General features: G+C 38.4%; 1 protein-coding gene across 4 annotated transcripts in view; it reads left to right on the forward strand.

Annotated features, from left to right (window-relative positions):
* The window catches only part of LOC139941314 (methyl-CpG-binding domain protein 2-like), a 65,742-nt gene extending 47,513 nt beyond the window's left edge, over positions 1–18,229 (forward strand). The window contains exons 7-10 of one of the 4 annotated variants that reach the window (XM_071937741.1): positions 1,984–2,340; positions 9,066–9,261; positions 10,972–11,105; positions 17,683–18,229. In XM_071937741.1, the coding sequence (XP_071793842.1) occupies positions 1,984–2,027 (44 nt within the window). In that variant the 3' untranslated portion in view covers positions 2,028–2,340; positions 9,066–9,261; positions 10,972–11,105; positions 17,683–18,229. Of the gene's footprint in view, positions 1–1,983; positions 6,751–9,065; positions 9,262–10,971; positions 12,163–17,682 lie in introns of those variants that run through there. The other 3 variants (XM_071937740.1, XM_071937743.1, XM_071937742.1) reach the window with 3 other exon arrangements.
* Positions 18,230–21,496: the final 3,267 nt, after the last annotated feature.

Consider the following 21,496-nt stretch of genomic DNA (forward strand, 5'->3'; position numbering starts at 1 on the left):
CCCTTTAACAGTTCTGCCCCATACATTTCCTTTATTCAACAGTTCACACACAGACATGCACAAAATAGAATCTTTGACTCCAAGCGAAAATGTCAAAGTCTGACATTTCACAGCTGATAAAGAAGACCCATGAATACGAGTCTGTTCGGACCTGGGACTCCACAGTAGCCAAAACACATGTCTGAAATATGTAGTTTCATCTCCTCTATTCAAAGCATCATTAAAGGCACTGGATACAATCGGTAATTACTCACAATAATTGATAGCATAAAAACTTACTTGGTAACGAGCAATGGAGAGCTGTTGATAGTATACAACATTATGAGCAACAGCTCCCTCTGAAGTAACGTAGTTTTGAGAAAGAGGTAATTTCTCACTCAAATATTTGAATCTGATAAAGACATCAGGCCTGAAGCCTTTTTTAAAGGCATCTGAAAGCACACAAATGTGTGCAACGAGGGTGTTTTTTGTTTCATTATTCTCTTGCAACCTCGATGATCAATTGAGTCCTAATTTTCACAGGTTTGTTATTTATGCATATGTTGGGATACACCAATTGAGAATACTGGTCTTTATCAATTACCCAAAGTGTCCAGTGTCTTTAAATAGAAATATAGGAGATTGCAGTGTATAGCACACGTATCTGCTGCCAGTGCTTCCCGTTATTAGGACAATATAGTCTGCGCAGGGTTTTATATCATAAAATGCTTCAGGTGAAAGGCACGGCTTGTCAGCCAAGTGTTATGAATTCTGAGGGTGTAGCAAGCTTAAAGGTGCACCAACTGAACCATTTGGTAATGAATTCTGATTGGCCTATAGAGTGTCAAAGGTAACAACAGTCACACAACAAATTGTTCAGGAAACAGCGACAAGATCAGGGCCCAATTTCATAGAGCCGCTTTATAAGCAGATAATTATTATTATTACCTTTCTGCTAAGCTAAAATAAGCAAGATACCAGTCACAACTTGTACATGTGACATGTTACTTTGGCTGGTAACTTATTCTGGTAAGCATACTTTTGGTGTACTCCTTTTTGTGCTTAAGAAGCTCAACAAAATTTGGACCTGAGCATTAATTTCTTCTCATAGTCAAATGCTTTGTCAACTTTGTTTGCTGTTAATGCAAAACTCATTCAACCCTCTATTAAAGGAACACGTTGCCTTGGATCGGACGAGTTGGTATATAGAAAGTGTTTGAAACCGTTTGTTATGAAATGTATATGGTTAGAAAGATGTTTTAAAAGTAGAATATAATGATCCACACAAGTAACACTCAAAGTTGCACGGTGTTTTCTTTTTACGTTGCGAACTATCACGGTCGGCCATTTATGGGAGTCAAAATTTTGACTCCCATAAATGGCCGACAGTGTTATTGGACGAGGTAACAAGAAAACCACGCAATTTCGAGGCATATTTGTGTAGATCATTGTATTCTACTGTTACAATATCTTTCTAACCATATGCATTTTATAACAAACGGTCACAAAACGCTTTTCAAAGACCAACTCGACCGATCCAAGGCAACGTGTTCCTTTAATGACCAATTCAAACCATGCATGTAGTGATGTGCCGTCAGTTGAAACCACTACCATGCTGTAAGTTATTGTATTTGAACACGGCTGAGTTCAAAACAATGATGGATGGGGTTGAGTGGAGCAGGAGTGACCTAGTTGTCGCGAGATTGTGTTCATTAGACGCACCCTCGCTTGTCATGCCATCATCATCATGTATGGATGGTTCTGATAACAACCTTGAATGACCTCTTGTAAGCCAACTTATGACAAACTTACGACCTTTAATGACCTCTTGTGAGGCGGACTATCAAAACAAAACAAAGTTGAAAAGTAACTTTCACTGAAATTTTTAATTCTTTACAAAAGCGTCTGATTCCACTGAGTGACGGGTATGAGTCCTATATATGAAGCCACCGTTATTAGCCACTATTATTTGACAGGATTGCTTTTTTTTCTTATGTCTTACAGTTGAACTGGAAGATACAGACGAGGATGAGGATGCTTCAGAATGATCTTAGAAACTCAAATCTCAGTAAGAAGGATCACAAATCCCACCCTATAGTTGGTCTGCCAATAAACTGCTGATCACAGGCGTCAACAGTTGAAGAGCCAAAACCCAGTCTGATAGCAGAGTCATCTGCGACTGCCGAAGCCCCTCCTAACTGGGACCAGCCAATCACCAGCTCCTTTGTCGGCCAGTCAACTCCTTCACAATAAACACCTTGGGATGTAGAGTAACGACATCTCCCACTTCGTAGCTCCACCCACTGTGCCACAACCAATCACCAGCTCCTGTGTCAGCAAATCACATGCAGGTTGAAAATTGTAAGACAAATTTGCATAAGTTGAACTGTATTTGCATAACCTTTGCATCTGCAGAGCTGCCGACCCTCCCTGTTCTGCAGAAAGTTCCCTGAAAATAAACCATCTGTAGATGTTCTGATGAACAAGTTTGGAAATCTTTCCAATAATGGAAATTGTTTTTCTGTTAATACGTAGATTGAAATTCTAAAATATCTTCCTGACTGTTGTACAATATTCAATGTACAGTATTCAATTCTCCCTTGTAACAATATTCAATTGTTGGCAGCTCTGCATCTGTACTAACAAGCCTGATATTTCACGGAGGCAATGAAGGCGATTGCTTCTATGCCCCCTGGTCATTTCCTTGGTGCCCTTGAAATGCTGAAGTAGAACTTTACATTTTCCTCATAGGGTGCCCTTTACCATGGAGAAAATGCCTTGGTGCCCTTACCTTTTCAAAAACAAAGCATACAAGCCTGGTACCATAGACTTGAACATAAGAACTAGAGGGCGCACAAGCCTACATATAAGGCCCGGTGTGCGGCCATTTTCTAAGTTAACTGACAAAACAGCATCGCATAGCGTGTGTTTATCAACACACACGACGTGTATTTCACATTCAATGGGCGTACAAAGTTCATCTTACAAATGGCGCACATGTCTCCTTGCAGTCCCGTTGCGTTTTTGCACGCAGCATCACCAGTGCGCCCTCTAGTTCTTATATATAACTCTATGCCTGGTACTAATATTTAAGGTTAGATCAACTTTCACTAGTACAGTTGAACAACGGTGTCCTAGTAATGTTTTATTCAAAGGGAGGAGATCTGATACTCAACCCAACTTGACCTTTCCTTCACACTGCATACCACTTTGTATGGTTCCCTGAAGGCAGTCATTAAAATAACCTTGGTTTATTTTAGGGAGACAGGATGTTTTCTTCGGATGCCTCAATTTTGTCCCAAGAATAGTGGGCGTGATACACACAGTTAAGATAGTTTGTTGGTTTTGAAACCTTGTGTCAAAATGTTGTCAACGGTTTGAGAATTTTAGGATGGGGCAAGTGGCAGTAAGCCTTCCTGTTTTATCATTCTTTGGAAACGACAAGGTGAATAATTAAAGGCTGGAAATTTCATTTGGGTCACTTTTCATAAAAAGAAAATAGTTCTTCCATTAGAAAATGGAAAACCGTTGAAGACTGAACTGTTCAGAGCTCATTAATTTTTATCAATGTCTACTGTTGAATTATTCCTTTTGTTCAGGGCCTTGATCTCAGATATGTGCACCTAATAAGAACTCTATATTATATTAAAGTGAGAACAATTGTGGGATGAGAATTACAGAATTAAAACCGACAAGAGTGCTGCCACTAGCATCTGAGCTGGAAATGAAAATAGCTTGGACCCTTTTTTGCTGTTTCAGTGCTAGGCTCATAGTTGGCCTCCGGGATCCCAACACAGATGGCCCTGGCAGGAGTGAAGACGCACAGCATGCATTTGTCACCATTGGCATTATACAGTGTTAGATATATGTAGATTGGTCCAAAAGCAGGTTCGGAAATAAATTTAAATATTCATACCTTGGATATGCACAGACACTGATGTGTTGAAGGGAATGGAGCGGAGGGCAACCTCAATCTGCATCATAGATTAACATTGCAGCGTCTTGAGGGAAGATTTCAAAGTCGTTGGTTGCCAAGAAGACACCCCTTTTATTCATAACCCAACCGTAGCACCCCAAGTTTCTACTCATAACAAATCCTTTTGCCCAGCTGGGGGCAAGAAAAGCAATTGAGATTAAGAAAAACAAAATCAAAAGATGAAACAAGTTCTAAGGTGTCTTTTATGTATGTCTAAATACTTTTATTATTATTTTTTATTGTTGTGAACAAAGATCCATTTCAAGTGGTTTGAGGCCAATATGCCAGGCCCAATTTCAAAGAGCTGCTTAAGCAGAAATTTTTTTTTACACGTTTTTTGCTTAGCACAAATGAGCAGGATACCAGTCAGAAATGATGCATGTGACATGGTTGTTTGGCTGGTAATCTTATTCTGGTAAGCATAATTTGGTTGTGCTTAACTACTTTTTGTGCTTATACATCTCTGTAAAATTGACCCCAGCAAACTAGAGAAGTACAACTTGAAGCCATAAAGCCAGTCACAACCTGCGCTGAGAACCAAGATCTATGACGCAATTTTTAGTATATGTTCCAGGGCCCTATTTCATAGAGCTGCTTAAACAGAAAATACTGCTTAAAAAAAATCCTTGCTTAGCACAAAATGTGACATGGTCTTTTGGCTGGTTACCTTATTCTGGTGAGTTGAAACCAACGGTTCTTTTCAGAACCAACCCAACTCATTTACATGGTGTGACCGCAAACCTTTCCATATCATATCTCCACCATGCAAAGTTTCAATTCCTACTTATTCTGGTAAGCAAAATTGTGTTGTGTTTGTGCTTATAAGCAGCTCTGTGAAATTGGGCTCTTTTAGAATACATTTGCTTTGCATCAAGCATTGCGTGTCACTATTTAACTATTTGACAGGCTGATGATGCACCTCTCTGATTGTATATTAGTATGTGTTTTGAGTATGGTTTACAACAACATACCTGAGTTTTGGTGTACTTGTTTCAGTTTAGTGGTTTTGATTGTGCATTGCTACAATGCCAGTGCCACAGACCGTGATAATTTCTTGCAAAATTCTATCGGCAACATATATGTTGGACAACTTTTTTGTTGTCTGCCTTCCAAACCATATCCCCCACAACAGCAAACAGTATTTTCAAACTATTTTGCTTTGTTTATCACAACAGATTTTTGTGTTTCTCTTTTGAAAAGATAGTCAGCTATTTTTATTTATTTTTTAAATGTACAGAGAAAAAAATACTTCCTCATGAAAACACACCTGTGGCTATTTTCTCATGCAGGAAATAGACATTTCTTTAGCAGGGATGATATTTTGGTCCTGGGGGGGGGAAGGAGGAACATTTGATTGAGTACAAGGGCAAACCAACATGTAAACATGGTGTCGGGCCTCAGAAGACTTGTCAGGCAATCACAATTTGTTGATTTATTGTTCAAGGGCAAAACAATTGAAATCAGACTCTCAAGTATGAAGATTATCATGCCTACATCAGTTGGCTTTCAGATAGAGACAGACTAAGTAAGAACGGATAAAATGTTGAATTTACCCTGCGCTTTTAAAGCGACACTCTATCTTTAATTCAAATACACTCTTCCAATTCTTGTGTTGTTTCAGTTATGCAAACACTTTAGACCTAACCCTAGACATTCTACACAGTGAAAGTCCACAACCTGAACCAGGGTGCATTTTTCATTAGATGTTACTCCCATGTTCACTCTAGCTACTGCTGCAAGCCATGGTCGCTGCAGACAGTCAACCCTAAGGCTGCTGTGTCAATGTATGCAGCCTGCTGTATTCTCTCTCTGGAAGAAAGCCCAATTCAATTTGCCAGTGTTACTGTATACCATGATTGGGATTGGATTCAACATTCTATGTTTGTCAGCCATTCATTCATAACATGGTTACAGTGCTACTTATTTCAGACAAGTTCCATCATCTTACAGTTGTGTACGATGACAACCCAAACTCATTTGAACACCAGTTTTCAAATCCCGCTGCAATTAGGCTTGCTTGGTTTTACAAGTTAAAGAATGCCTTTATTCATGTATTAGTTTGTTTTTTAAATCCTTGTAAATATTATCTTAATAAGAGCAACATGTGCCCCATTGAATCCTTTTCAGATTTTAGTGAAAGATTCAATCGCAGCAAAGACAGGAGATATAAATACAAAAATAAAATAAAAAAATATGGAAAGTGGTTTCTGAAACACCACTGCAATAAATTTGTATCTTGTAATTTAAAGTCAGTGGACACTATTGGTAATTACTCAAAATAATTATTAGCATAAAACCTTACTTGGTAACAAGTAATGGAGAGAGCAGATTTAGAACTTGAGGTCTCGAAATCAAGCATCTGAAAGCACACAACTTCGTGTGACAAGGGTGTTTTTTCTCTCATTATTATCTTGCAACTTTGATAACTGATTTATAATGCGCACTTCTGCAGAAAACCGATCAAGGCGCCTACACAAAATGAAAACTCCATGACCGATTGAGCTCAAATCTTCACAGGTTTGTTATTTTATGCATATGTTGAGATACAGAAAGTGGTAAGACTGGTCTTTGACAATTACCAATAGTGTCCAGTGCCTTTAAGATTACTTGGGATGCCTTCAAGAATCTCTTTATCTGACAACCCTATAAAATAGTGCATTGTGCCCAACACTGACTGATGCTTGCTGTTATGGAGCAGTGGAGATATGTTTTATATATTTTCACTTTCCACTCAAGTGTTAGAATAACAGTAGATGATTTTTCATCAACCACATTCTTGCTAAATAAATAAGAGACAGTACAGATTTTGGTGTGGCGTGTCAAATTTGTGTATGTTTTTTGGTCAAGTTTCCTGGTAAGAATTGAAAGTGGTTATTGTTTGGTGAAAGTAATCTTGGAAAAGGTAGCATTGAGGGGAAGTTTTACTTTTTGTTTAATGAAAAAAAAGAAACTAAAAAAAACAGTTTCAGATGAAAGCATCAGATTTTATCTACATTTCGCTTAGAAAATGCAAGGGGTGAGCCTTGCATTTCATTCAAATTCATCAAAAACATTAAAAATGTGCAAGGGGTTAGCCTCTACTCAGAATTCAGCAAAAATATGAAAACATTTGCAGGGGGTAGCCTTGCATTTTTACTCAAAATGTATCCAAAATGTGCAAGGAGTAAAGCATTGCATTTGACTCAAAATTCATCAAAAATAATGAAAAAAGTGCAATGGGTAAGCCGTGCATTTTACTCAAAATTCAACATAAAAAGTGATAAATGGGCAAGGGGTAAGCCTTGCAATTAACTCAAAATTCATCGAAAAATATGAAAAATATGCAAGCCTTGCAATTAACTCAAAATTCATACAGGAAAAAAATGCAAGGGGTAAGCCTAGCATTTTAGTAAAAACTCATCAAAAATATGAAAAAGTGCATTTTACTCCAAATTCATTTTTTTTTTAAATGGAAAAATGTGCAAGGAGTAAACCTTGCCTTTTTCTCAAAATTCATCCAAAATGTGCAGGGGGTAAGCCTTACATTTTAATCAAAATTCATAAATGACAAAAATGCAGGGGGTAAGCCTAGCATTTTAATCAAAATTCAAACATGAAAAAAATGCAAGGGGTAAGGTAAGCCTAGCATTTTAATCAAAATTCAAACATGAAAAAAATGCAAGGGGTAAGCCTAGCATTTTAATCAAAATTCAAACATGAAAAAAATGCAAGGGGTAAGCCTTGCATTTTAGTAAAAACTCATCAAAAATATGAAAAAGTGCATTTTACTCCAAATTCATTTTAAAAAAAATGGAAAAAATAATGTGCAAGGGGTAAACCTTGCCTTTTAATCAAAATTCATACATGAAAAAAATGCAAGGGGTAAGCCTAGCATTTTAGTAAAAACTCATCAAAAATATGAAAAAGTGCATTTTACTCCAAATTCATTTTTTTTTAAATGGAAAAATGTGCAAGGAGTAAACCTTGCCTTTTACTCAAAATTCATCCAAAATGTGCACGGGGTAAGCCTTACATTTTAATCAAAATTCATAAATGACAAAAATGCAGGGGGTAAGCCTAGCATTTTAATCAAAATTCATTTTAAAAAAAGTGCAAGAAGTAAGCCTTGCATTTTACTTAAAATTCATTTTAAAAAAAGTGCAAGAAGTAAGCCTTGCATTTTACTTAAATTCATTTTTAAAAAAGTGCAAGGAGTAAACCTTGCATTTTACTTAAAATTCAACAGAAAAATGTAAAAAAGTGCAAGCAGTATAAGCCTTGCATTTTAGTAAAAACTCATCAAAAATATAAAAAAGTGCATTTTACTCAAAATTCATTTTTTTTAAATGGAAAAATGTGCAAGGAGTAAACCTTGCATTTTAATCAAAATTCATCAAAAATGTGCATGGGGTAAGCCTTGCATTGATCAATTTATTTGCTGATGAACACAATGTAGGCCTACAAAGTTTCACTAGTAAAGTTATGTGCAAAATAATGTCATCGGGCCTTTGACTGCGATTACTGCCCTTTTATTCTGACACATTTTACAGTGTTTCTGCACTTATTTCAGTATTTTTCCTCAAAACCACAACACTCTACACTGATCATCTTTTTCAGTGCGTCTTATTTTCTTTCAAGCTTCTCGGTCATAAAAACAAAAACATCGCAAGATAATTGCCTTAGGTCCACACCCTTCACCGCCATTAAAACATAGCAAAGGGTGACTGAGCTAGCAAATGTTTTCATGTATTAAGCGTAACTCAATTATTCCTATATAGTATTAGTCAATGAGTGCTATTTGATTGACTGCCCATATCTTCCTGCATCGTTAAGTCGTTATGTCTAGACTAAATGAGTCTCGTTAAAGGAATGAGGAAAAATTTCGCAAAACACAATCCTATTCCGACCTAGTTCTCCAAAAGCTTCACAAATGTTTTAAGAGCAGAGCACAATGATTTCATGTTTTGTCATTATGCATGTAATAATTGTTCATGTGTAATTACGTTTCTATGCAAATTTGTTTTAGTTGGCACAATCAAACTTTGTCTTTAAATTTTGGAAATTTGTCATGTGAAAACATTTCTCATGTTGATCATTTCTTGAATCAAGTTTGTATTTTCTTACCCAACAGAGAAGCTTTCATTTGTTCACTGAGTTGATGAAGAACAAAAGAGACGCACCATTCCCAGGCCTGGAGTTTCATCTTTGAACATGTTGAAAGGGCGTGTCCATTATTATTTTGTGAAGGGCACTTCAAATGGAAAATCTTGAAGGCCACCACAGCCAAGACCAGGGGCAATGGGGGCCATGGTCTTCGTGGCCTGCGTGTAAGTCGATGCTTGCATTCTTTTAAGTTTATTGCCCACGTTAAATATAATAGCTTCACACAACTGGGAACCATTTTGGTAAAATAAGTCAGGTCCCTGCCCCTAACAAAGTGTGTCACAGTGGCCTTGGCTGTAAGGAACTACTCCATAAGAAGGCTATATTTATAAACCCCCCCCCCCCCCCCCCCTCCAAGCAGCTCCACACCCCACACACCTAGAACTATAGAAAAGAGGGAATTATCGCCTTCCGATGCCCTTGGCTTGTAAACAAAAATGAACTTAACCGGCGCATCACTTTTATAGCCTGACATCATGACAAGCTTTCAAGGCATGTCACTGGGAGGAAATTTCATAACCTGCTTGTCTTACATCAATACTTGAGACATGAAGGTTCATTCACCTTCGGATAGAAGAATATTGTGCAGACTGGGTAAGGTAGTGTAGCCCATTTCCAGGCTTGGAATTTCATCTTTGAAACATTACAACATTCATTGTGCAAAGGGCACTTCCATTGGGAAATCTTTGAAGGGGTAACAAGGTCAAGATGGTGCACAGAGGTCACGGCCTCCAAGGCCTTTGTATAATAATTCCAAGCCTGCATTTCTGTTGCTATAGGAAATTCCTTAGCCGACATTTGTGGATGAATAATCATATGGTTTGGTAACTGACCAAATTATGGCATAGCTAATACTGGCCTGTCTTTGGCTTGCTACCAAATATAACCTGGGGTTGAGATTGATGACCAGTGCGGTGTGGATAATGTCTCTCGCTTAAAATAATAAATAGGGCTTCACAGCCTTCACTTCAGTGAAAACAAAAGTTATAATGCTTTAATCAAATTTAGATATGTATACATAAAATACACATTGAACTTGAATGAATGCATTCTCTGGGCTCAGTTTCATACATAGAAAAATAAGAACTCCTTGTAAGCAAAATGTACCAATCCTGGGCCCAATTTCATAGAGCTGCTTAAGCACAAAATTCTGCTTACAGATGCTATGTCAGATTTTGGCCGATTTGACCCCAAAATTTTGATTTAAAATTCAATAGGTATTTTGATGGGGGTTGAGAAAGCTACAAGCTTTCATTTGAGCCATTGCTCGAAAAAGTCCGCCAATTATTAGTAGCAGTGAAATAAAGTGCTCAAAATTAGTTTTTGTCAGGATCCCGACAATTTATCACGTGACCAATTCTTACGTGTTTTATAAGAAACGTTTTAAATTTTTGTCATGGTTCCTGACCATTAAAAGTAAAAGTTTAACTTTTTTTCGTTAGAGAAGGTGATACTCTTTGAAATACCATTCACTCAAAAAAATGTATTTTTTAATGTTTGGGGCCAAAAATCTGACATAGCATCTTTAAGCAAAAACATCCTTGCTGAGTAAAATCAGATTACCGGCCAAGACTCCACTCAATTGTTATGCTAAGTAAACAACAACTAAATACCAGTCACAAGTAATGTATATGGCATGAAATTTTGGCCGGTAACATGTGTAAAATAAGCGAGCTATTTTCATGCTTAAGCACGTTTTTTGCTTATTAAGCAGCTCTATAAAATTGGCCCCTGATGATGGTGCATATTTTTGGCTGGTAAACATCATCTAGTAAGCTTGATAATTTTAACATCAGTATTTTGTTGACAAAAACCAATTTGTCTTTAAAAAGTTCCTTTAATTGAGGTTTCCATTTGTGCCTTTCCCCATTAAGATCAGAACAACATCTACTGGGAAAAGAGTCAGCAAAAGTCCCAGTGAAACTTCTAAAACATGTCAGTGTCCTAAGGAATTGCTCGCAACTTACAACAGTGATCAGAATTCCAGACAGTTACACACATCCTCTCTGTATGTGCATTCCTTTCTGATTTGTTTTGTAATCTCATGTAATGTTTGAGTAAAACACATACCTTCATTTTTCACTGTCATGTTCACTGGCTGCTATTCACCCAGCACAACTCTGCACAACTCCACCACTTTGAGGGTCAATTCCTCTGTGTTCATTTTGACTCCCAAAAAAGGAGAAAAACAAGAATAAGAAGCACAAGTCTTGCAAGTGTGATGCGAGTCTTGCAAGGGGTCAATAGCAGGATTTTACCTTCATAGCTTTCTTGGAAACAGTAACTTGCTTCAATTTGGCAGACACTGCTCAAAGCAAGACCACTCTTCTGTATCACTCAATCTTCCAGCAAGCCATTTACAGTGGACAGAGTCATAAATCATCTCCAAAAAATATACAGCAGGGGACCAGTTTAAAAGTGGACCACAGGCCCCCAAGTGTCAGGCTAGTAAACCTATGACCTGACAAACCCGGTGGTCTTTTGTTTTCCAGTTGAATAACAAAACTTCACTTTGTAAAACCATAGAGGTAGAAATAAAACAAACCTTTGATTGGTTGCTATTTGATCATGGAGGTAGGATTCATTCAAATCTATCGAGTATTGAAGTGTACCCATGAGACAAATCTTCCCTCAGTGCTCGTTCAATCTCCTCCATGGGTTCAACTCATTTTGATTTGTGGTCTTGTACAATAAATTCCAATCCTGTAAAATGTTGAGATTCTAAGCCCTGCAGTCTCAAGGATCTTACCCCGAACTCGATTTCACAAAGAGTTAGGACTATTCCGAACTTGGGACTAGTTCTAGGAAATAATACAATTTTAAGGCTAGTCTTAAGTTAGAACGAGTAACTGATCTTCCTAACTCAAGATAAGACTAGTCTAACTCTTTGTGAAATCCACCCCTGTCCTGCTATCTATGTTCTTGGAGACCATGTCCTCTAGGTCATGTGGGTGACCTAGTTTCAAAGCCATTTTAAGGACTGATCCTTTTAAGTCTAACTAAAAGAAATGGAGAAGACGATTTGATTTGGCACCATTGATTTGATTTAAAGGGAAAGTTTACTGCACCGTGCCTCCTAGTCAAGGTCAATTACTTGTGTGTTTTTTCTAATTCTTATAAGCTGCAGTGCTTCCGTGTGAATTAACTTTAGCTAGTTTAGATTCACTTTCTCACAGAAGGAAGTGAAATTATTAAAATTATAGTATACAGACTTGTTTGTTTCACAGTCAGTTGGTTTTCCTCCCAATTTGAAACCTAGATCCACTCATGCTTTGTGTTTCTAACAATGTGGAGATGCTTCAAATGGGTTTGGGTGTACAGAATGCGTCCTAAATAATGCTAGTTGAAAGGAAGTCCCAAAATACGGACCAGGGCAGGTGACCAGTGAAAAAGCTGCGGACCAGCTAAATACCAAGCTCAATGGTCCCACTGGATAGTCACTGAAAAAGTTAAGGGAAACCCCTGTCAACCCTACCAATCTCATAGTACTCAGTTGCAACAAATTTATTCCCACAGTCCCCTAACCACGCCTTACAGCATTCAGTTACATCAAAGACTGACATTCCCACAGGGTCTAGTTCCACCCATACCCCACCTCCGAGCATTCAGTTACACCTAAGACTCACAATTCTCCTTTTCCCACAGGGTCTTAGCTCCACCCATACCCCACCTCCGAGCATTCAGTTACACCAAAGACTCACAACCCCTTTTCACACAGGGTCCTAGCTCCACCCATACCCCACCTCTGAGCATTCAGTTACACCAAAGACTCACAACCCCTTTTCCCCACAGGGTCTTAGCTCCACCCCTACCCCCACCTCCCAGAATCCAGTTTCACCATACTCGTCAACTCTCATTATGTTAAGACCCAGACTGTATATTCTCCATGTCCTTGCTATAACACCATTGGTGTGACATCTATGCATACTTGCATTCCCATCCCCCAGATCATTCCGAGCAAGTAAGTCCGTACATTTCATTTGCTACATCAAGGGAGCAGGGCAAAACATAACACCTCCTTTGTACATACTGGATGTTTTAATTGCATTATTGTGCATAGGAGGGTACTTACATCATTGGGATATTTAATTGCAGTTATGAAACCTCATAATGTTTACCTCGACGGAGAGGTTTTTGTTAAAAACATCCAAATGATCAAAACATTATTCTTAATGCCCTCCATACTTCTACCTTAGTAAAGATAGAGACAGTGGGGGGGGGGGGGGTTGGCAAAAAGCAATGGGGACGATTAGTGCCTAAAGGGAGACGGGTAAGAACTGAGTCAACCTGCGGGGAAGGACACAAGAAAATTACTCAACAAAAGGACAAAACAACACTATGCATTTCAGAGACCACTAAATCACTGTTGACTGGAAGCATTGATATTCTACACACAGTAAGACAGGAAAAATAGAAAAACTCCAACACACAACCAATTATTGTGCATGTTTCATAAAAAATGGCACGTGACTGTGTCCCCCCCCCCCAGACAAATGACTCCCCTCCCCCTCCCCTATCCTTTTAAAACCACCATCAGTGATCTATTACTCCCTGGATATTTTCCTACTCTGCACACAAGGGATAAAAACATGTGAATGGCACTTCTCTTTAATCCCAAGTGCTGTTCACGGGTTAACAGCCACCACATACCTCGGTTTGATACATCATCCATAACCAGCAACCAAAGAATGCCCTGTTAGGGATGGTTAGCCAACGTCATCATTGATTTGATGGTATATAGAGCATGTGAGGTAATACAGAAAGAACATGCAGCAATGTTAAACGTTTACCTTTGAACAAGAATCTGTGCTAAGAACTGAAATGTTCCATTCAAATTCCTTGCATGTTGGTCGGTGAACTTGGCTGCATAGAAAACTTGGAACCCTTGACACGGCTCAACGCAATAGCAAAGAATTTAAGTACCCTGTAAAGATGGCAGATATCAGGAACTATCTATTCTTAAAGAAGTAAACAACACGACCTCTTTATAAAGGCACTGGGCACTGTTGGTAATTATGCTCAAAATAATTGTTAGCATTAAAAGTTACTTGGTAACGAGCAATGGAGAGCTGTTGAAAGTATAAAACATTGTAAGAAACGTCTGAAGGAATGTATTTTTTTAGAAAGGGGTAACCTCACTCAAAAAATAAAAGATTTAAGGCCTGAAGCCTTTTATTATGCATCCCAAAGTACATAAATTTGTGCAACAAGGGTGTTTTTTCATCCCTATTCTCTATGAAACTTCGATGACCATCATGTGGACCATATGCGAGTCAAAAATTTCACAGATTTGTTATTTTTTGCAAAACTGTGTGGGAAAACTGGTCTTTGACATTTACCAAAGGTGTCCAGTGGTTTTAAAGATGGCAGACATCGGGAAGTATCTATTCTTAAAGAAGTAAATAATTGACTTCTTTAACCCCACTGTTGACCTGGCTGTCATCAGTAGAATTCTGATTACAAAAGCTGAGACCTACTTCAATCCTAACCTGGGACACTTATCAGTGCTTCAACATCTAGTCACATAACTTCAAGACATGGAATCTTGGGAGTCAAGAGACTTAGATATTGTGATTCAGCATGTAAGCTTAGACAAATAGAACCTCTCACCCTTCGTTAGTAAAGGAAATCTTATCAGTAGTACTGGCAGTTCTACTTAAGAAGTCATCCGAACCCTCTTCAAAGTGATTCTGAGAACACACAGATTTCAATTTGTCTTTCAACACTGGGCAGGGTTGCTGGTGACACAACACTTTGCCTGAGTAATCTTTCTACACAATCAATGTCTTTTAGAAACTATTTAATCTTTCCACACAATCAATGCCTTTAAGAAACTCTTTTCATTTCAAGAAATAAGAGATAACAAGTACAGAGGAAAATTTTTCTTCAGACCCAAACTACTCACAGTCACATGTCTTAAAAGTGAAGTTTACACATTATATATATAATAAGCATGCATGCCTCCCATATGCACACCAGTGTACAGGATTGCACTCCTAGAAAAAAAAAGTTGAATGAAAATAATGTTAGTGGTGTCTTTGTTTAACATACATTATCTTTTGGGGTAATTTCCACAGCTTAACCAAGTTTACACACTTTCACTTTCAACCAATAAACAGAGCAAGGCAATTGTGAAACTGTCACAGAATATAATGTTTTATGTGTGTCTGCATTTTAGCAGAGTTTAAAGGTAGTGGACACTATTGGTAATTACTCAAAAAATTTATTAGCATAAAACCTTACTTGGTAACGAGTAATGGGGAGAGGTTGGTAGTATAAAACATTGTGAGAAATGGCTCCCTCTAAAGTGGAGTCGTTTTTGAGAATGAAGTAATTTTCCACGAATTAGATTTCGAGACCTCAGATTTAGAACACACACAACTTCGTGTGACAGGGGTGTTTTTTTCTTTCATTATTATCTCGCAAGTTCGATGACCGATTGAGCTCAAATTTTCACAGGTTTGTTATTTTATGCATATGTTGAGATACACCAACTGTGAAGGCTAGTCTTTGACAATTACAAAAAGTGTCCACTGCCTTTAAAACAACAGAAGCCATCAATGTCGTTATTAGGTGCTCCTTACCTGTGAAATGCTGCACTCTATCTCCAAGAGTTGAAGGTGTATTGCGAAATGACGACCAGTTCATTTTATTTCAGTAAAGGTGTGATAATAATGTCACTTGATACTTGTCATTCAATTCAATTCAATAGGACATTGTTATTGCACATTGTTATTGCACATTTACTTTCATTGGGAAAAACTTGCCAACATTGCAAACGGAAAGTTCCTTCAGAATTCAATGTGACAATTGAATGTCACATCAAGGTTGTCCTTGATGAAAACCTTGATGAATCTACCCGAAGCAAGTTGCAGTTCATCAGGTGGAATAGAAGCAAATGAGGTGTATCCCAAGTTTTGCAGGCGTACAACACCCCACCCTTACCCATGACCACCTCCGTACACATTTGGTGTTCTGTATGTGGCATGGTGTACCTCCACTCTTATCCCAAGTTTTGCAGGTGTAACAACACCCCCCCCCCCCTTACCAGTGACCACCTCCCCTTTCCCTACATATTTGGTGTTCTGTATGTGGCATGGTGTACCTCCACTTCAGGTGTATCCCAACTTTTGCAGGTGTAACAACACCCTGCCCTTATACCAGTGACCACCTTTCCTACAAATGTGGCGTGGTGAACCTTCACTCCTATTGTGTCTTCATTGGTAAATCTAATCAATCTCCATATTCTCCTATATATAAGAACTAGAGGGCACACTGGCCTGAATACGTGTCTTGGCATGCGGGCAGGCGGCCATTTTCTAAGTTGACAAAACAGCATCGCTCAGGGCGTGTTGTGCTGCCATTTTGTAAGTTGACAAAACAGCATCGCGTCAGCGTTCAATAAACACAAATTCCAACCATAGATATAGAATTCTATATCTATGATTCCAACGTGTACTTCAGATTCAACGCGCGTACAGAGTGGCGTGTGTCTCCTTGCGGTCCTGTAGCGTTTGTGCAAGAAGCATAACCAGTGCGCCCTCTAGTTCTTATATATAACTCTATGGCAATCTCCAAAGGTTTCTTACAGGAGTGATACTTCTGTACAAGAGAAAAAGTGTTACAGGATGGGAAAATTGGGGGGGGGGGCACACCCTCTGCCACATATCAGACATAAAATTCCTACAAGCTCTTCCCTTGTACTAAAAAAAAATCAGCTGGCCCTCGAGAGTTGAGCCAGGAGAGTCTAACAACCTGACATTTATATTACCATGAATTTCTAGGGAAGGAAAACTCCAATGTTCTAAATTGAACAGAATAAAAATCAGCGTATTAAAGCTAAATGGCTATTAACATTAAGAGTGACCCATGGGCAGGGAGATGAAGTACACCTATTGAAGTCTTACATGACCCACTCTTTCTTCACAAAGCCTTGCTCATAGATCATGAATGATTTGTTTTAATTGCACACGTCACTGCAAGCTTGAGCTTTCTGTGATATTGAAGCTCCACTGCATGCCTTGATTTATTAACTTGAAACACGGTGCGCTACATCGGTCCGAGGTGGCTTAATCATTAATGTAACGCACATACTGTGTACATTCCATATCGATATAACCGAGTGCCTTTAGCTAGCTGAAGAGAACTTGTCAGGCCATTGAGTGAGATCACTTCATCTGTCAGTGTTGTCAAATTATTGTTAGCTTGCATCCTTCTTCTTTAATGTTTTGTTCATCTAGAACTTGTGAAGTTCTCTCTTGGGTTTTTTTTTCTTCTTCTTCTATTTGCCCTGTAGGGGTTGCTTCAGTTTTTCATTTCATTTCCTTCCTCTCAAGCCAGAATATTATTAATCAATAAGTGATATAATAATGTTCCTTATTTTGTTATCTGTTAAGTGAGACCACGTTACTTTCAAGCTCATTAGACTAGTGGGGGAGGGGGGGGGGGCAGACAAGATTTGATTATTTTAAGTTATGGAGTTGTCAAGGGTTTAGGTCCCAGTTGGGTCACTTATGTCATTTGGCTAGACACTTCATCCTGGGGATGGGATGGGATTTAATTCATGTATCTTGTGTTATTATCAGGTACGGGAACGTTATAAGAAGTGGGATTTGAACCAACGACCTCAGGTTTAATTTGTCAGCAATGTACCAACTGAGCCATCTAGCCCTATGTTGGCAGTCTTACTTGTTCAATATTTTATTTGTGGTGCCAGTCCAAACCCATACAACCATAGCCCAAGATCACACCCACGCTAATGCCCTGCCTGGGCACTGGCTGCCTGGGGATCACCTTAAGGGAATGCGACCTTTTTATTTGAAATATCAAGTTCCAAACGACAATATTATTGTTCTGGATTATTATTAATACTAAGATAGTGACGTTATCACTGTTGAACCTTGAAAAATTGTATGTCACACATTCCAAAGTTGTATATCAGTTGAGGTAAGGACAGACTCATTGTGACGCAAACAAAAACATACACATAATGTACACAACCACAATTATAGGTACATGATTTGTTTTTCCATTATGAACAACAGTTTGAAAACCATTGATATACATTAGCAGTTATCTCAGTGAAGTAATTTAACAGTTGCTGTGTCAATGATGAATACAATGTTCTTGAGTTTGTGGAATACAAGATCTGCAAAGAGCTACTCAATGTATCTGTTGTTCATTTGGTGTCTGTGTGACAAAAAGTGTATGGTAGTGGCTGTGCACCAAATGAAAAGTACAGAAGCATAAGTGAGAGAGGGGAAAATCAATTCATCATAATGACTTGTACATTTTGACTTAATACAAGTCATACAAGTTATGTATGAATCACATCTTTATGACTTACTTATATATGGGGCCTACTTATGAATAAATCATGTTTCTAATAAATATATAACTTGAAAAAATAGAATTAGCTGTTGCAAACAACTTACCAACCAAATGGACCGAGAGCAAAAATGCAAATAGTTAATGGCCTGACGTTTCAACCCTAGCAGAGTCTTTCTCGAAGGCTAAATGACAACACAACAAACATGAACAGGAAACTAAGTGAAACATAAGCAGTGAAGTGAAATATATAACTTGTAAATGTCTTGAACATGATTTATTTGGCACAAGTCCTACTAATGAGGTACAATTGTCATCTAAATATGACTGATGCTAATTCATAACTATGAGAGATCCCAGTTATCACTTCTAACTATGCAGTGCCGAAACTAAGGTAACATTTTAGGAGTAAGAAGGGGTGCAACCATTCTGGCTAACTATTGGTTACGGTTGTATTTTCCTATAACGAGCCCCTTTCAGTGCTCAATAGACCCTCCCCATGAAATATGTAAATTGCACGTAGCGCGTGCGCACTAAGGTTTTGGTTGGCAAAATGAGGGAAAATCGCGCTGTTTTGTACACGGCTAATGGGTGCGTGACGCACACGCGATTGCGCGTCTGCTTAGTGCACAACTCTATGGTGTTTGCCAACCAACAGGGTCTGTACGCATGCGTGAATGTAATTAGCATATTTCATGGGAAGGGTCCATTTTTATTTCATTCACTGTTTTGGGGGGGTTTTTTTGTTAGGTAATCTGCAGAGGTTACAAAAATAGTTCATTTTGTCTGTAGAAAAAAAAAATTAAAACACTGAAAATACTACATAAAAGTTCAAAGGGGCTTCATTAAATGTTTCCTTGTATTATTTTCAAAGTCCAGACTTTAAATGGGGGCAGGGGACAGAGACATCAGTCGTCCCCCCCCCCACCCCCAAAAAGTTCAAGTGTTGTTTTTCTTGTCATTAATAATCAAATCTTCACTGAAGGCATTTTTGTGTTTGATTAACCCAGTTAAAACAGTTACAATGGGTGTATAATGAATTTAATTGATTTAGTAGGAGTACACCTTCCTCTTGTAGCAGTGTGCCAGGTATAAGGAGATTCCATTACGGGTACCTGACACATCAATAGTCCACTTACTACCTTAAGCAGTTTTCTTTGGTTGAAGGTTTTTGTGTAGTTGTCAACAACAGATCCAAACTTAATGAGACGTCCCCAGCAATTTGCACTCAGGTTTCAGGCCCCTGCTTTTTCTTTTAACTCTGTCTGTCTCTCCCCTCTCTCTTTTTTTCTTCTCTCGCCAACTTTGCTGTGGCTGAGATGTGGTCATTGACTTGCATCACTGTCACCCGATACGCTTTTGCAAAATAAATTGATTCAAGTCTAAAACAACCACGATCAAATTTGCACTCTAAATAAACCCTGGAGATTAATATTTAATTCAGCCTCTTCCTAGGCTGTCATGTTGCTGTCTGAGGCGTGTCAGTTTTTAGAACGAAAAATGCAAAATTTTGCTAAAAATATCTTTGGTCAGTATTTACGGACACAGTAACCCAAGCAACTCACTAATAGAAAGATAGGCCATATAGCTGCACACTTCAGTTGCATGTGTGATTGTTTATTATTTAATTAACTAAATAAAAGTTCAAGTGGCAACCCAAGACTGCTGAACAAACTGCTTTAGTAAAAATAATAGTTTTCTATTTAAAACAAAAATAAACATTCAAAACATTGATTGTTTCAAACTTTAAACAAATAAATGCTGATATTTTATTCAAAAATGCCTCAGAAGTTTTCTAACTTTCAAGTATCCAAGCCGTATTAAACAAAGTTATGTGGAAGATTCAGAATAGTTTGAAAAATCTCCACCTGAACAAAATATAGAATTTTGAAATGGATCAGCAGATGAATTTTGCCAACCGCATTTTCTTCTTGTGACTTATCAATTCTATCACCTACTGTGCTACCCACAGTCCTCACTAATACTCAATTTTCCCACTCCATGGTGACCGGAAGAAAATTGTTGAAATCTAGCCCACTGATCTGCTAGTCAACATAAAAGAAATGCGTGTCTGTATGCTTCGTGAAAGGGCAAGGGCACCAAGGCACAAAAAGGAAATTGTAAATTCCTACTGGAGCATTTCAAGGGCACCAAAGCAATGACCAGAGGGCATGGAGGCAATCACCTTCATTGCCTACATGAAGTATCAGGCCTGACTAAAATACGAAGCTTACCCAACAATTAAGCTCTGGCTGCAAAATGATCTGTTTGTCACCCTAATCAGGCATGCTACTGGGGCTCAGCTGGTCGTAGGAGCAGGTGACGCCAAAACCTATTTTTCTACAAATTCTCTAGAGATAGATGTTGCAACAAAGGTGTGAAGGAACACTTCATGGTGAGGCAGGTTGCTCCGGAAACTCCCGCTATTCTGTTCTCCTCTTACTGGGGAATTAGTCACCTTTCAACCAAGACTTTGCAATTATAGAATCCTACATTCTGTATTGATGTAGTTTTATAGGAACTGGACATTATTGGTTATTACACAAACTATCTACTAACATATAAAAACTGACTTGGTAGTGAGCAATGGAGAGCATAGTATAAAACATTAAGAGAAACGGCTCCCTCTAGAGTTGGTGGTAATACCTTCAATGGTTTCTTTTTGCTCAATTTCATAAAGCTGTTAAGCAAAACATACTGCTCAGCAAAAATTAAGTAGGGCACCAGTCACAAACAATGACATTTTGGCTGGTAACCTATTTCTGTTGAGCAATACTTTTCTGTGCTTAGCAATTTTTTGTGCTAACAGGCTTTATGGGCCCTGGGCCCAAGTTCATATGGCTCTGCTTACCGCCAAATTGTGCGGTTACCATTCCGCTTACTTTGCACTAAAAAAATTCCCTGCCAACCAGTGAAATATACCCTTGAAGTAAGCGCCGAGTTACCTGATTCCAGAAGCACCAATTGTTTGCTTACGGTAAGCAGAACCATGAAATGGGGCACTAGTTGTGAAAAATATAATACAATGTTTGAGTAAAAGATAACCTTCATGAAGATTAAATTCGACATGTG

Source organism: Asterias amurensis, chromosome 9 (assembly GCF_032118995.1).
Source record: "Asterias amurensis chromosome 9, ASM3211899v1".
NCBI classification, from domain to species: Eukaryota; Metazoa; Echinodermata; class Asteroidea; order Forcipulatida; family Asteriidae; genus Asterias; species Asterias amurensis.